We start from the raw sequence: 15,805 nt of genomic DNA, 5'->3' as shown, positions 1-15,805 counted from the left end.
AAAAAAACAACCCTTGCCCCTACAACCACTAGTAAATAACCAATTGTACTATTTTCAAAGTCCACAAGTACTTCCAATTCATCAGGTTGAAGTATAAAATAGAATTAGGGACATACAGACTCTCAAATGAATAAAACACTCCACAAACTCAAGAGGCAGTCATAGAAAAAGTCCCAGAAACATCAAAAAATAGCCAGAGATTAAAAATACTATTTCCTATCTTCAGATTTGTAACTATGCATTGAAATAATACTTTTCCCCCTTTTCTTACAATGCCTAATAATGAAAAAGTGATTAAAATGTATATACAGTTTAAAACCAGTTTTAAGTATTCAGCAGTCTCCATCAAATAATTCACATGCAGAAGAGAACAGTGTCTTCACTTCTATTTATTTACTCTTTCAATTTAGTGACTTCCTCACAGACATACAAAACTAATCAAGTTTTCCTCTATACTTCTGAAGAAATGCTAACATTATATTAGACACAGCCATTTAAAAAAGCATTGTAACATACTTTATTCAATAATGCTATTTATTGAAGATGAATTTCCAAATATTATATAATACTTATTTTGGAGGAAATTTAAGATAGAAGACTTTATTATATCTAATATATATAATATATTAGATAGATTAGCTATAGATCCAGATGTGATCTAATTTTACAAAGCTAAAAATGCTCAGTGCTGGTCCCCAAAAACAATCCTTCAAGACAAGAGCACACAAACCAACAACTGTATCCCCCTGGTCAATAGATGTCAGCTCAAGGGGTCTAGTAAACTACATTAGTTCAATTTTAAAACTAGTAGATCAACAAAAAAAAATCATGTAACAGTATCTTTAGGCTCAACTATGGATAAAGTAGAATTATCTGAGACAAACAGCTGTCATACCAACTTGATAGCAAAATGACTAAGGTGTTAAGTACTCTCTGTGTGACAGCTGAAAGAGGTGGGGGGGAAGGGGAACTTTGGCCTGTGTATATGAAAGACATGCTTTTAATGTGAAATTCCCTTGCCAAAGACCACAAATTTTAGAAAAGGTTAAAAAACCCCAAGCCTTAGCAAAAGCTACAAAGTTCTATTATAAATTAAGGGACTGAGTATGTTACAGTTGCCATTAAAGGATACAAATACACAAGATTTATACTTCTCTTTAAAGAACAGAAATTCCCCAGATAATATGCAGTGTCTACTCAGTCTCTCCTCTGGATTATTCCTCCACTTCTAAAACTTCAGTCCTTGTGTTTACATTTGTATCAACATGGATGAATTTTAAAAAAATAATACACTAACAGGCAATTTCAAAGCCTATTCTTTCACACATTCCACTAGGACCACTCTACAAAGCATATGGATACACTCCATCACTTAGAGTAGATCAGAAAAAGCCGGAAGATAAAAGAGCTACTGGCTGGGGTGGGCAGTGATGGTGAGAGGTGCCCCATCCTGGGTACATCCACATCACAAAAGGACAAGGCACTACTATGACCCCAGACCTTCTGAAGCTACCCAGAAATAACATTGCAAAAATGCTCCTTGCACTGTAAGACAGTCACATTTACTGCTACTGTGCTCATAAACATGGTGATCACACTAATCCTCTCACTCAGGGTGAAATAATTGACAAAATGATGGCATTAGGTTTTTGAAAGAATGCTTCCTACATGCCAAGACAAGAAGTTAGTTTCCCTTATTAACAGTGTCAAGTGTACCTCTATACAGAAGACAGGATAAACACTACTAAATTCTAAAATACATGGTTTGGAAGACAGCAAGGAACTCCTGACCAACTGACTATAAGGTTCATACCACTACCTGAAGTGTTAACGGCCATTTCAAATCCATAGCCAATGGCAATAATGGTTTATTCAAGCCAGACTCAGAACATCTAATTGTTCCAGTCACAATTCCTTTTCTCCTCCTTTAAAAAAACCAAACCCACCAGCAACAAATAAAAATACCTCAACATTCATGTGACCACAAACACCATGTGAGGGACTGCCTGCTTTAAAGCTGGCTTGTCAGTTCTCTCTGATCATATTTTCCCCTCCTCTCTCTTAAACAGGAATATAGAAGCATTTACTTAGCCCTTTTATATGCTGTACTTCTTAAGACTGTTCATGGAGTGTCTGGTAACTTACCTTTCCAAATGCAAGGGAAGGGAAGGAATACAAGAGAGTAATAGTGAGCCAGAGGCTGCCAAAAGATAAGCTTCAGAGTCAGTTACTTAGCACTGTACCACCCTTCTAGGTTTCTAAATGCAATAGGTGAGAAGGGATCCAGATGAAAATGTTCAGCACACTTGTGTTCAGACCATTTGAATGATAATCCATGGGTCTCCACTACAAACATCTAGAGGGGAGAGAAGCTGCAAATACCTTTCTGCTCTCAAGCACAACTATTTAACAACTTTTACCAGGTTCTTCAGAAGAGGACAGAATTTGGGACCCCTCAGGCCCAAGATGAAATATCAAGCTACTAGATCTGCTTGTTCACTTTTAACACTGCTAGAAAACAAACTAAATAGAAATAATAAAAAATTCTCATTGCTGCATGACCTTATGTTTACTTTAGCAGACCACTTTAGATTTCTGACATTTAACACACTTACCTTCTTCTAAACAAGAAAAACACACAGGATCATAATGTATTTTGAATAACAGAACCAGAAATACAGATTACACTTCTGAAAAACATGCCTTCCACTTTTTCCCCACCCCCCCAAGGTTAAAAGAGTCTGTCATGATCTCACACACAGTAAAATCAAACTATGTGACTACATAGACCTCTCATCAACTCCTTAATCACTGAATTAGGAGCAGGCATAAGGTATTTTCTACACCTCAATGGGAGATTGCACCAGAAACACATGTTGAATGGTATCAGACAACAAATTCTTCTTACGAATCACAGTTCTGATAAAAAAAAAAACCATTTTTAAAAGGTTAGGAGCACTTACTTGCATACATTAAAAGTCTCAATTTTCTGTAGTTTTCTCCACGTCTGTGATTTGACTATGAGTATTAAGAAGGCAGGTCTTAACACGCTGCCCACCCAGGTAACTCACCCTAGTGTTTTTGTTGAGGTTTTGTTTATTTGATAAGGAACTGCTGACAGAAAGCTAAAAATTAAACAAGAGTTTACAGGACTGAGAAACAGAAAATCAAGGTAGGTTTTGCTAATTTTGGCCACACTGTTTGATAACTTAATAGACTTGCTAAAGAATTGCCTTTGTGTCCAGTCTCAATACACAGAGCCCTAATTTAGGGATGCTCGGGTTAATAGCAGGCTATCAACTTAAATGGTCTTTGCATCAAGCCACTAATTAGTGACCTATCCCAATCCATTCCTTAAAGTCAGTACATTAAGGGAGAGTGAAAAGGACAGCCACTTCAATATGCATAGAAGGGGACCAAACTGATAGGAATGGGTACCTAGAGATGCATTCAAAAGGTTTTTTCCATGTAGGTCTATCACATGGAATGTCTGGGTACACAAAGGATTTGTGCCCAAAGCTTTCCACACACGAATGTGTGCTGATTTTCCAAAGAACTTCAGAAGACTCATATTTTGACAACTTAGCTCTTGAACTCTTACCAAATTTGGGGCTTAATCCACATTATCTTACCCCTTAGGTTTTTGACTATTTGCACAGCCCCATACAAAAAATGATGCTATTGGTACAGTAAGGAGGCTACCAAAATTGAACATAGCAGACAACATAGTAAAACATTGTTTCTGACCTATTCTTCTTTAACATCTAAGGTTCTTTGCAAATTTCAAACAAAACAAAAAAAGAGTTTCATTTTAGGGTATCACATCTGAGATAAAAAAAATTCAATCACAGGCAAAAATGAAATTGAAATCCAACATGCTGAGAACCACAGGAAAATTGCACTGCTATTGCCTATGCCAGGTTTGTATTGGCATAAGTTTTGTGGGTTTGACAGAGAGCAGAAGAAAATCTTACAGTAAATCAGAAATAATGCTATTAGCTATTGTAGTAACACTGACAAAAAAATAATTCTAAATAAAATCTATTTTAAAAGCCTAATGAAATAACCTAATAGAACACATCTCTGACCTTTGATTACTCCTTCCACAATTTCTAAGACAGAAATGGCTTTATCTTCACAGGTTGGCTTGGGAGGAGAAGAGAATGGGAAGTTCTATTTTAAATGTGAGGTAATTACAACAGGTATGACAAGGAATATTTTGTGGCTCACCTCACTGACTTACATATCAGGTTACTTTTCAAATACGTTTATTTTCACCAGGAATCTGAACAAGTTACTTGACTTCAGCAGCAGCTTACATGACTCACTGCTCTTAAGATAGCATGATCTATCAGATGAACTAATCTGCAGCTTTCATTCATAACTGATTGATCTGCAGAAAGCAAGCTTGCCCCAACCTCACACTTTATCTATCTTTTAATAAAAACACAGCATTTGTATGTTAATTCCTGACAGCATTTTCTTACAAATTATAGGTATCGGTCATAATAGCTGTTTCATTTATGCACCCTAATTACACATATTTACAGTACAATCAAGAGAAACATCAGAATTATACCATATCAAGTTTGTTACATCAGGATTAATAATGTACAGCCTAATACTTTCAACACGTCACAAAGCCACACTGAAAAACAAAACATAACCATCCTTGAATAGCAACTATTTAGTACTTTAAAACTGGAGGCTTGGAGGATAGCAAGGAAAATGCATCATGAGCATTCCTTCCTTTTAAATCCATTTTCCCAGAAATATACAGTCACAAGAGCCACTCAGACAAGCAGCTGATTTTCACCTATTTAAAGGGGGGCCATCAGGCTGCATCTCAAGTCACTGGTAAGTTAAGAGGAGGGCAGAGAAAGACAACACCCAACACTGACTCAATACACAACTAATATGGAAGTATACATTCCTGCAGAGGACTCACCCTAGATCAAGGCTTAGGTCATAACATTACAATAATTAGACCATATAATCCAAATAAATGGTAAATCTCCACAACTAGAAATGTTTTGGATTAACATCCACAACCATATACCTTTATCATTTCCAAGACAATTCAGTTGAGGCTGTAGCTTGTTGGACAGCTGCAGTGTAATTGCTCATAATTGCTATCTATGTGATGATATTAGTAAAGAAATTCAAGGAGTCAGTAACACTGTGTTTCTCAAAAAGCAAAGTATTCTGACATTCTCTTTCTCCAGCCATCCAAGGAAAGAAGAGGACACATTGCCTACAAACAGGGCAAGCTGCATTGCCTACAACTGATCTAATAGCTAAACCAAAAATATAAAAGCTTCATTATTCGACAGCAAGTTGTTCTACTCATTCAGGAAAAGAGAGAGAAAAGAGGGATGAGATGCTGAGTTTGGGCTCCCCAAAATAAGTTATAGATGCCTGAATGTCCTTTAAAACAAGCTTTTGAAAAGCAACTGTCTTGAATACTTAAATAAAACAAAACCAAACGAACAAATAAAACAAAACAAACCCCACCATTACATCGTATATTGATTTGCTGGTTTACCACCGATAATTTATACTCAATGTACCTCCAAAGACCAGGACAAATCCGCTTATGCATTTTAAGTGAGGAAAAAGTATAATTAATTTTTTGAGTATGCTACACTTACATTATTGCCTATATATTTTGTTTAAACATAGGAGATAATCTCAGAAGGGTTTGCAAAAGTATGTAAATTCTCAGTTTTAAGATGCTTTTAAAACCAAAAATTCCTACGTGTCACTGAAACGCAGTGAGTGATATGGACTCTCAAAGGAATAGCTCTGACAACTGTGGTAGTTTCAGGTTATGCCTTCAAAAATTTTTCACAGATCTTGAACAGAAAGTAGTAAAATGTAAATAAATCACTACTGAGTGTAAAAGGGAAAATAATGATCATTCTAAACAATCCCATTGGAGAGAAAAGGGACTTAAACTAGCCTGCAGAACAATCTCTCTCTCTCTTCTCGCCTCTTTGCTCTGGGAGATACTAACTTCATGCTTCTGCTGGCTTCTGCTTGACCTTGGCTGCATTGTTTTGACTAAGTTCTAATATCGCGCTGCTTCTTTCTCTTGTCCCTTTTTGTGTCCAGTGAGTAAAGGGGAGGCAGGGAGGGAGAAGCTATTAGCTTCCCCTGGTCTTTAGCCAGGGGGTTTCTTGTGTGGTTCATTAATTGTAAATACCTGTAAATAGTGTATATATTGTACATATTCATTGCATTTCATTGTAGATTGTAGTTTTTCTTGTAAATACAGTTTTCATTTGCTTCCAACCAAGCTGGTCTGGCAAACTTAATGTTATGGGGGAATTTTCAACCCACCACAACAATGCAAAAGGCAAATAGGCCATATTACTACACAACTTCAAGCCACTTGACTGAAATTCTAAAAATCTGCTTTCATTAACCTTAACTAAAGACACAAACATCACATATTCTTAAAAACAAAATTATACTTTCAATGAATTCACAAAGAATAAGCATAGGTAAGAATAAATGTTATGCAACAGTTACTTTAGTTTCCCTTTTTATGTAGAAAGAAATGTACCCTTTACAAGAACGATACAAAGTGTGCTTTAAGAAAAAACCACCTGCATTTCTTTCCTATTTCAGCCTCAGGTGAAAAATAACTGAAAAAAAGCCATTAGGTAGACCTCAATGAAAAGTCATTGATGCCACAAAAACCAGGCAACATGTAAATAGATTTACTTGTTTTCCAGAAGCACTGGCAAAGTTTCAATATGAGAGAATTCCATTTGCCAAGACTCAGAGAACTACAGTATCTAGAAAATTGTATTAGCCTTACATTTTCTTTAAGAACTGCATTTTAAAAATACATCCTTGAGACCAGAGTGTCTCAGTATTTGGCATTTTAGTTCAGTGATTACCCCTTTCCTACAGAGGCTAAAAAATACTTCAATTGAACAGGTAATTATGATTACATCAAAGATGCCATTCACTTTTAACGCCACAGACAGAGAACTTGCATGTTGATGAGTAGAGATACTAACGCTTCGCTGTACTGGGACAAGTAGTCTAAGGAATATAGACTAAACCTGTGGTTGAAGTCTAGGAAGTGTGCTCTTCAGCCAGAGCAAAACCTCCTATCTTTAAACTCAATGTCTCATGAGAATATGTACGAATGAAAGACAACCATACATAAAGACTAAGCTAAAGCATCAACAGCTAGTTACGTGAACGTTACGTATCTTGGGTGCATCCTACCTGATCCAGTGAACTGGCTGCTTCCCAGCGTAGTTGGTCTGGTTTTCCCACTATTGACAGGTGGGGAAAACATCTGCAAAACAAACACACACACACATTTAAAGCAGCTCTGAAAACGTGCTAAATCGCTAATGTAAACTTTTTTAAAAAAATAATAGGAAACGGTTATTTGATTCATTTTTCTGCTAGCAAATCAACAGAATGGAAGGCAAATAAAGTCAATAAACTAAAGTACTCCTTGCGATTTATCCATATTACTAAAATCTCTTTTCTACCCGAACACAAACAACTTGAAAAAACAAAACTTAAAAGGAAACTGACTACTATCACAATTTTAAACAGTTCTGTATCTTAAATTTTGCTCCTCAAAACATGTTTCTTGCTGATCTGTGAGTTTAGTCACTGGAAAAAGGCAGCAACATTCTACTATGTTTACAAATAAAACACTTATTTGAAGTGTTAGTATCACACAGCAACTAACTCCACTTGTCTAAGCCAAAACTACATACCAACAAGCTTGGTTATTTATGGGCATTACATTTTCTTTTGTGTTTGTCTGAAGGAAAAAATAAAAATGTCAAAGTACCAGTGCCACATGCCAACTTAATTATTAGATTATGCCACCACTGGGTCAGCCTCATTTTAACTAGTTAAACCAATTGACCCAGCTGGTATTACAGTATTAAATCTGGAAGTCTAGACATTGCATCAAAGTTCAGGTGTCCGACTTGGCTGAGACGGACCCAGCCGAGCCCTGTACGCTGCCGCCCCTACTCCTCAGCTCGCTTTACCACGCAGAAGCCCTCGGAGGATATCCTACCGCACTGAAGTCCAGCAAGTCGCTCAGCTCCTTGTCAGTCCCTATAGCGGCCATCCTCTGCTGCTGGGAGTTCATCTTCCTCCGCTCCTCCGATTACCTTCTAGAGCACAAGGAAAGAGGCACAGGCAGTACTTCACCACGGGGCTGAGGCCGACCCCCGACACTGGAACCCAGCGCGGAGTGAAGAAGGGCCCCGGATATCTGTACCCCTCGCGCAGGGGAATCCCAGGGGTTCCCCGCTTTAGCGGGCGGGCTGACGGAACCGGCAGCGGAAGCAGCTTCCCCAAACTAATCAACTCTCCTAAGTTTCCTTAGACTCTTTCCTCCCTCATTCCACTTCTCCCCCACCTCGATGCGCCGCCGAGGGGCCACCGCCAGGAATGAGGCTCCCCCCGAAGCAAGCGAAAGCAAACAGCCGCGACCCGACGAAGTCCGGAGAATTAGCGGGAGATTAAGTGACTCACTGTCTCTGCAACAATGGGGCTGACGAGCGGGACTGGACGCGCCTCAGCAGAGCCATCTCTGCCCCAACATTGTCGCCCACCGGCGGTGGCAGTTCCCCGCACCCACACACCCGCTCGCAGACCGCGACAGCCGCTCCGCGCTCGGGACCGCGGCGGGCCGGGAGCCGCCCCCGCGCACCGCACGCGCACACGCGGCGCGGGGCCGGGAGGACGCGCGCCGCCCCCGGGAGGGCGGACGCGCGCGGCGGACGAGAGGGAGAGGGAGGGAGTGTGGGGGGGGTGCAGGGCAGAGGAAAGGAGGGGCGGCGGGTTCTGCGCCTTCTCTTTTGCCCGGCGGGCGCCGCGGGGAGCAGCTAGGGCGCTGCCGCAGCACCCCCCCACTCCCTTTCCCCGCTCCCTCCAAGTTTCGGAGCTGCCCGGCACGCCGGGGCCGGGTTCTAGCCGCCACGATCCTTTATGAGCACTGGGAGCGGGCGGCGGGGAACGCGCGCCCCGAGCACCGCCCGCGGGAAGTCGCTGCCCGCCGGGACTCGGTCCCGCCCGAGGCCGGGCGCCACAGCGCGGCAGAGCGGCCGTGGTCCGACCCGACGTCGCCGGAGACCCTGGCACGCCGCACGCACGCCCCGCCACACGAGCGGCTGGCCCTAGCAGCCACTTCTCGGGCTCCCTAGCGGCGTTTCCTTTGCCTCTGCGGCCTCTCCGCTGTCCGCACGGCGGCCCTCCTCCCGACCGGCCGCGGCCTCGGTGCCTTTAATCACCGCCTCTGCCCCTGCTCCCGACCGGCTGCCGCTTCCCTCCCCCCACCATTCTCTCCCAACTTCTCCCGGTCCCTCGCCGCTCGCATTTACCTGCTGCCCACCGTACGCTCCGGTGACCAGGGCTGAGCCGGCGGCGGCGGGCGGGCCGCGGGCTGGGTGGGAGGCGACGAGTCGAACGCTTCCCCCCACCCCCCCCCCCACTGGAAGGAACTTGTGGGTTTCCCTCAGGCAGACATTTTTTTGCTAACAGAGCCTCAGCACCACGTTCACGGCTTCGGCTTCGTATCCCTCCGCGTCGAACGCCGCCACGGCCTTAACCCTTACCGCCCCACGATGCTACCGGCCGGGGGCGGGTAGGAGATGCCGCCGCGCTGGCAGCAGCCCCACGGGCACCCCTTGGAGCTCTCTGCCGGGCGCAGCGCAGAGCCACCCCAGCAACGGGGCCCGGCCTGGTCCCGGGGGCTTCCCGCACCGCCGCGCAGAAGCCCAGCGGGCGTGTCGGTGGCACCAGGAAAAGTGGGACCCATCGGCCCCGGCCCGCTTAGGGAATACCGCAACGGGCAGCCGCAAAAACACATAGCGCACAGATCAGACACACACACGCATCATCCAAACCGCCAGCAGAAAACCTCGGCATGTTGCACTGGCAGCAATTCATGTGCCCCAAAATACCCCAGACACATTATCATACTCGCCCAGAATCCACACACCTAAAATATGCCTAGATACTTATGTCAACATACAGTCTTACTTTGCAAATTAAAATTGCACATGAATTACATCAAGACTTAGACGTTCATTAGCAGCTTCCTCTTAAATGCACACAATTAAAACCATAACAGGTGAAAGCATAAAAATACGTATGTCAATGGATGAACACACATCGAAATAAACTCTGCAGTTGCCTGAAATGGGTGATGCAGGAAACGGAACCAGTGTCTGAAGAACCTGCACCCTCATCGAGGTCCTACCCTTGCTACAGACAAATCACTCTTTTGTGCTCCATTTCCTTCTTCATAACGGCACTGCCAGTCTGCCCGGCTAGGAAGTTTATTTCCTGTTTGAAAGCCTCTCCGGATATACCAGCTAACGGCCTAATGGAAGGGCACGGCTTCTCTCAGCGCCAAGGAGTGTGACCCCAGTGCAAGCCAATGCTCAGCTGCACACAGATCTCTCAAGCCTGCAGAGCCCCCAGGTGGCACCTACTTGCCACCACCTGGGGCTTGGCCTGATCTTCCCTGACATTAGCTACAAGGGCTTTCTACTTTGTTCTCTAAAAGTCAGAACTGAAAAACAATCCTGCAGCTCCTGGTATATTATTCTTTCAGAGCACAGGGACTTGCAAAACACAAAGATGATCAAAATAGGTACTGGGAATCCTTGAGAACTTAAAATACTCCAGTGTGATAGTAATAGGGGAGCATTCATCCACCAGTCTACTGCTTGGCAGTCCCCCAGCTTTGGAAAGTAGAAGGCAGTACAGAGGGCTCAAAGCCCATGATCTCCCTTCCAACACAACTCTTCTCATACCCAGCTCCTGTCTGTGACATCTTCCGGAAGAAAAGGAGGGTGACAACAAACTTAGCACCCCCAGGCAAAAACAAACTGGAGATCTGCAAACTTAAAACATTCTCCATCTTTCTCCCATATATATTGTATTCTGGATGATCATTTGGCTTTGTGATTCTATGAATATTAATGTATTTTCCACTTAGAAATGGAGGTAGCAATATTTATTAAAACACCATCACAATGCTTCCATTTCTCTGTATTTCTGAGGAACACATGTGTATACTTTTTCCCTTTGATGTATACACAATACTTCATTTTATGGAGGAAAGCACTCAGTGACAGAAATCATCACACATTTAATGAAAAATGTCCTTTAATATATTCTAATTACAACAACGATCTCCTATCTATATATTGTGAAAATGTTGCTGTTTCTCTTGCAGTGTTACTTTTTTACCAGAACTAGTACTGGGTACCAGTTAGAACAACTACAACACTGATAAACATTGACTAAATATAAAGGTGAAAGCAGTAAATGCTAGCAATTATTTGCATTGATGAATAATTCTATTAAAATGAAAGCTTAATTTCAAGTACAGTATTTTTTTATTTGCTCTGTGACCTAAGGTTAACATTTGTAGGCTTTTATTTGCACCTAGCAAGGTTGAGTACAAGATGATATATCCACATAATCCGTGACATTGTAGGTTTTAAAGATACACAAAATACCATCAGATATTCCATTTGGTGCACAATGACATGTCACTTTCTAATGTAGATACTGGCAGTACACACAGCCATTCAAGTTCCATCATAGCAGCTATTCTTCTGCATTACATCTCCATGGGCTCTTTGAAACAACTTCATATCCAGGTCCCTGTAGAAAAATAACCAGAACATAAGCGTCTCCAGAAATTATGCCATACAACTTAGTAAGTACCTAAGGCTTCAGGAAAGGTATTTTTTGGCCCAAAATATGCTGTGAGTCTGATCTTAAAGGAGATGGCTCACTCTAGGGAGCCAAAATGGTAATGTGTTGGCCAATTCAGAAATTTCAAAAGGAACTCATGCAGGTAGGTAGCTTGACTAAAACTGTTGTGAAAGATCAGGAACTATCACATCCCATATTACAATAAAATTCTAAAATGAAATTTAATCTGAACATCATCTCCTACATTAGTGAGATCTGGAATCTTAAACCTGTTCAGTTTTTAACCTCTCCATGTAACATGGATCAGAACTAACATGTACATTTGACTTATCAACCGATGGTATTCTGTCTATGCAATACTGTGTTTCACCTATTCTCAGAATCCCCAACCCCTTTTTCAAGCTGACAGTATATTTTCATCTTTGCTACTCCCTACATTCTCCCTGTTCACTGCAAATACAGGCATTAAAAAAAATGCATTGTATGTCCTTATCCTGTTGTAGTCATAAACAGAAAATTAATCAGAAAACACAGTCAACATTAAAAAACCCCAGTAACATAAACCACCAAAAACTAAAACAAACTCTCTAGTTTTAGTTAGAGATCTTTATGAGGAAAGATGACTGTGAGAAAAGACTATGAACATTTTAAAACCTTTGCTGAAACAGTATCTGAAACCTGGTTCAGTTCATTTTTCCCTTTGCTACAAAGAAAACCCAGTCTCATCCCCGTTTCAAGTGCTAGTTATGGTTCTTTCCTATGCAGCAAGTGTACTACACAAATCATACAAAAATAACTCTCTGCTTTGCTGTGACACAGCAATACCTTCTTCAGACATTACACAGAAGTCTGAAATGCTACTGTCTTCTGCAACTGCTACACGCATTTTTGTTTCACTTCTTTAAAAAGAAAAAAAATCTTCACCACCTAGGGAGCAGTGAATCAGCTGGATAGCATAGAGGTATAGGAGAAAACATAAACACCAATCATTTCACTAGTGGTTTTGTGAGCAAGTACTCTAGCAATCAGGGCTGAATTCCTGAAGATACATTCCAAGTCACATTATCAGCAGTGATTTTTCTATCATGACAAATTAATTTATTAGTCTTGTGGCTAAATATCCTTTACTTAAAAGACTCTCAGGACTGTTGTCCTAAGTAGTGCAAGTAATAGGCAGGTAAAAAGCCATGAACACAAAGTCATCAGTGAACTCCAGACTAACAGAGCATACAATAGACCAGTAAATCTTTATGGTAACAGCCCTGACAGCTGATCTACCAACATCAATATGGTCAGCTACCAACCAGAGCAATCAGGGAACTGTCAGTTGCCAGATGGCAATGACAACATTCTTCTGCATGCTTCAATATGACCATGAAAATGAAGAATTACATATAGAACATAAAAAAATTAAGAGGCATATAAAAACCAAATCACTTGAGCATAACCCCCTGAAAATAATCACTCTCATATACTGTTTCCACAGCCTTCATGAATTGCTTTCCACCCACTCCTTAAAGAAAAAATACCTGATATAGCAGACAGCTGTTGTGCATTCAGGGATGTGAGAAAATGTATTCCATATCACTATTTAATGTATCATGCCTGTGTGAATAAAATCATTAAGCTTGTATGTCTCCTTTTATATTTATTTATTCTTAAATTTACATGCACTGAAATTTACCAGCATCACCCAAACTGTACCAGCTCCTAGGGTGTCCCCTGACAGATCATGACCTAGGATAGTTTTCACTGGTACGGCTCCTTTAAATGAACACAGCCAGCAATTTATCCATGGTAAATGCTATTGCTCAGCAAATCCACAAGCCTCCAGAGGTCAGAAAGCCTTCTTTTCCTGCCTTCCCTCCCCCCAGCCCCCTTACCCCCAACAAATTCCCAGCCTTACCTAAACCACTGAATCCTTTCTACTGCTTCCAGCAGACATCCCAGTACAGACAGATACACTCATTTGGAGTCAGCAATAAGGAGAAAACCTTGTTTCCTGCAACTAGCATGAACAAAGCAAATCCATTTTCCCACTGACTTGTCTGAGAATTCACCTGGAATCTGATTCAAGCCAGTAAAACTGAAAATATTTTTTAATGTCATGCATGAAACTTTTGGATTAAGCTCTTGGACAGTCACCATGTTCTTCCTACAGCCCAAACCAGGCTTTGGAAAAGTATCCTACAAATGAGCTTACAGCTATATTCCTAGGACCAAGCCTCATGGTTACGCAGTGCTTACTGTTATCAGCACAGCCCATCTTACAGATAACTGAATTTGCTGCCTCACTTGCTGCCTGCTATATTTACCTCGCAGTAATTAAAATTATATAACACATAGATTATGCAACATATCCTACAAAAGGAAAGATTCAGAGCATGTGCAGGAAGATACAATGGGGAAACCTCTCACCAAACAGCATTACTTAGAGGGGAACCAGAAAGAAAGTGGAGGTTGACTACTGTAAAGGCAAACCCTGTTTCTGTGAGGGCACTGATAGCTACACTTCATTTGCTACCGCTGCTGCAAAAATGCTCGCCGACAAGTACTTCTGGCTAAGCAGGAAACGGATAACAGCTTTAGCCCGCCCTAAGTGTCGATCTTCACAGGAAAAATTCTTACAAAGCATAAAGCTGATTAGAGAGGGGGTGGGTAGCCCCCCATGGCAGGTAGCCTCTGCTGTCCCCGCTCACCGTAGCAGGACCGGGCCCTGTACACTGGGGCCGGGCCTTTCGCCGGCCGTGACCACGGCCAGCCCCCCGGCGCCGGTATCGTCACTCGGCGCGCTGGGGGGGCCGGAGATGTAGAGAACTCAGTGCGGGCGGGGGTGCAAGGGCCGCCAAAAGGCTCGAAACGAACGTGGTGCCCTCGCCCCGCCAGCACGTCCCTCGGGCTCCGCAAAGTCCGCACCGCTACAACGCAGCACCACACACCCACGAGCACCGCCCCGGACGCGCTAAGCCTCGCCAAGCCTCACTTCCCCGGAGCCGCCGCGGGGAGGGTGGGGTAGGGGAGCCGAAGTTGGTTGGGCCCGCCTGGTCTCCGCCTCGCCCAGCCCGGCTTCGCTGCCCCTCAGTGGGGCCAGCGGCGGGGTAGCACCCCTCTGCAGAGAGTGGCCCCGCTCCCCGCCGCTGCGACGGAAAGTTATGCAGGTCTGGACAATACGAGAAGGACTATTTATCCTTCCGCCGGACGGCCGTGACGGGAGGGGGAGGGGAGTGACGGGGGCCCCTCCTTGCCTCAGGCTACCGGGGCGGAGCGGCTGACCCCTCCCCGGGGCCGGTTATGAAAGACGAGGGAGCCAAACCTCGTTGAGGCCTAAGATGGGATGGCTGGGAGTCGGTGTGGTACGCTGCTCGGTCCCGTTCAGGGCCGCACTGAAGGGCCTTTGCGGGAACTCCCTGCGGATGCGTCGTACTGCCGCCCCGCGTCCGGGTTACTCCGCGGGGCTGGCAGGGCGGCAGCAGGCGGGATGACTCGATTTTCTGTGTTCCCGGTTGACGTCCTGCCGTCACCACTGGGAAAGCAAGCGCTGCTCCCTCCCCGGAGCCCTCGGGTTCCCCGTTTTCTGCCGGCTGTTAAAACACGAGCATGAGGACTCGGTGCCCACACCGTGCAGCTCCCGGGCCGTGTGCGCCCTTCGAAACTTCCGATCTTCCTGCTGGTGGTTCAGGAAGTGAATCTCAACATCACCGGCAAAGCAAATAGCTTAAACCCAAAAGTGACTTGAAATTCACACAGGACATGGTGTGGGTACTTACTGTGTTCAAGCCAACCTTTTTTAAATTATCTGAAACCGAGTTTAAAGAAGTAGTCACGAATTAATCTGTCTTTAAGAGTGGCTAAAACAATCACTAAATATATTCCTAAGTAAAGTATTCATAAAATCAAAACCATATTGACACTCTAGGAGACAAAAGTATCTTCCAAATGTATCTTAACGTTTCTGTTCAGGAGCCCTCAGCACAGCCACGCCAGAGCTCCTTGGGAGGTGAGTAACCCCAAGCAGATGCAGTGGTACTGGAGACGGCAGGCTGCTGCAGGGACAGAGACCTCCCAAAACCAGTGT

The 15,805-nt window shown here is 43.4% G+C and overlaps 1 protein-coding gene and 1 long non-coding RNA gene across 15 annotated transcripts in view; both read right to left on the bottom strand.

Moving 5' to 3' along the window:
* The window catches only part of TCF12 (transcription factor 12), a 169,060-nt gene extending 159,527 nt beyond the window's left edge, over positions 1–9,533 (bottom strand). For 4 of the 7 annotated variants that reach the window (XM_068143910.1, XM_068143913.1, XM_068143912.1 and 1 more), the window contains exons 1-3: positions 9,378–9,533; positions 8,066–8,165; positions 7,246–7,318 (exon numbers count right to left, since the gene is read on the bottom strand). In XM_068143910.1, coding sequence (XP_068000011.1) covers positions 7,246–7,318; positions 8,066–8,140 — 148 coding nt within the window. In that variant the 5' untranslated portion in view covers positions 8,141–8,165; positions 9,378–9,533. Of the gene's footprint in view, positions 1–7,245; positions 7,319–8,065; positions 8,166–8,529; positions 8,644–9,377 lie in introns of those variants that run through there. The other 3 variants (XM_068143914.1, XM_068143915.1, XM_068143911.1) reach the window with 2 other exon arrangements.
* Positions 9,534–11,386: 1,853 nt separating this feature from the next.
* LOC137443832 (uncharacterized) lies at positions 11,387–15,367 on the bottom strand. 8 transcript variants are annotated; one of them, XR_010987993.1, is made up of 3 exons: positions 15,044–15,367; positions 13,260–13,335; positions 11,387–11,676 (listed from the first exon to the last, which is right to left on the bottom strand). It is a non-coding gene; the product is annotated as an uncharacterized lncRNA (long non-coding RNA). The 8 variants fall into 8 exon arrangements; XR_010987994.1 differs by lacking the exon at positions 15,044–15,367 and adding an exon at positions 14,670–15,019; XR_010987997.1 differs by lacking the exon at positions 15,044–15,367 and adding an exon at positions 14,714–15,019.
* Between the last annotated feature and the right edge of the window lie 438 nt (positions 15,368–15,805).

This window comes from Melanerpes formicivorus, unplaced genomic scaffold (assembly GCF_026170545.1).
Source record: "Melanerpes formicivorus ecotype bairdi unplaced genomic scaffold, bMelFor1.0.p_v2 SCAF_10, whole genome shotgun sequence".
NCBI classification, from domain to species: Eukaryota; Metazoa; Chordata; class Aves; order Piciformes; family Picidae; genus Melanerpes; species Melanerpes formicivorus.
The sequence above is the reverse complement of the archived record's forward strand: the minus strand, read 5'-3'. Positions and strand labels throughout refer to the sequence as shown.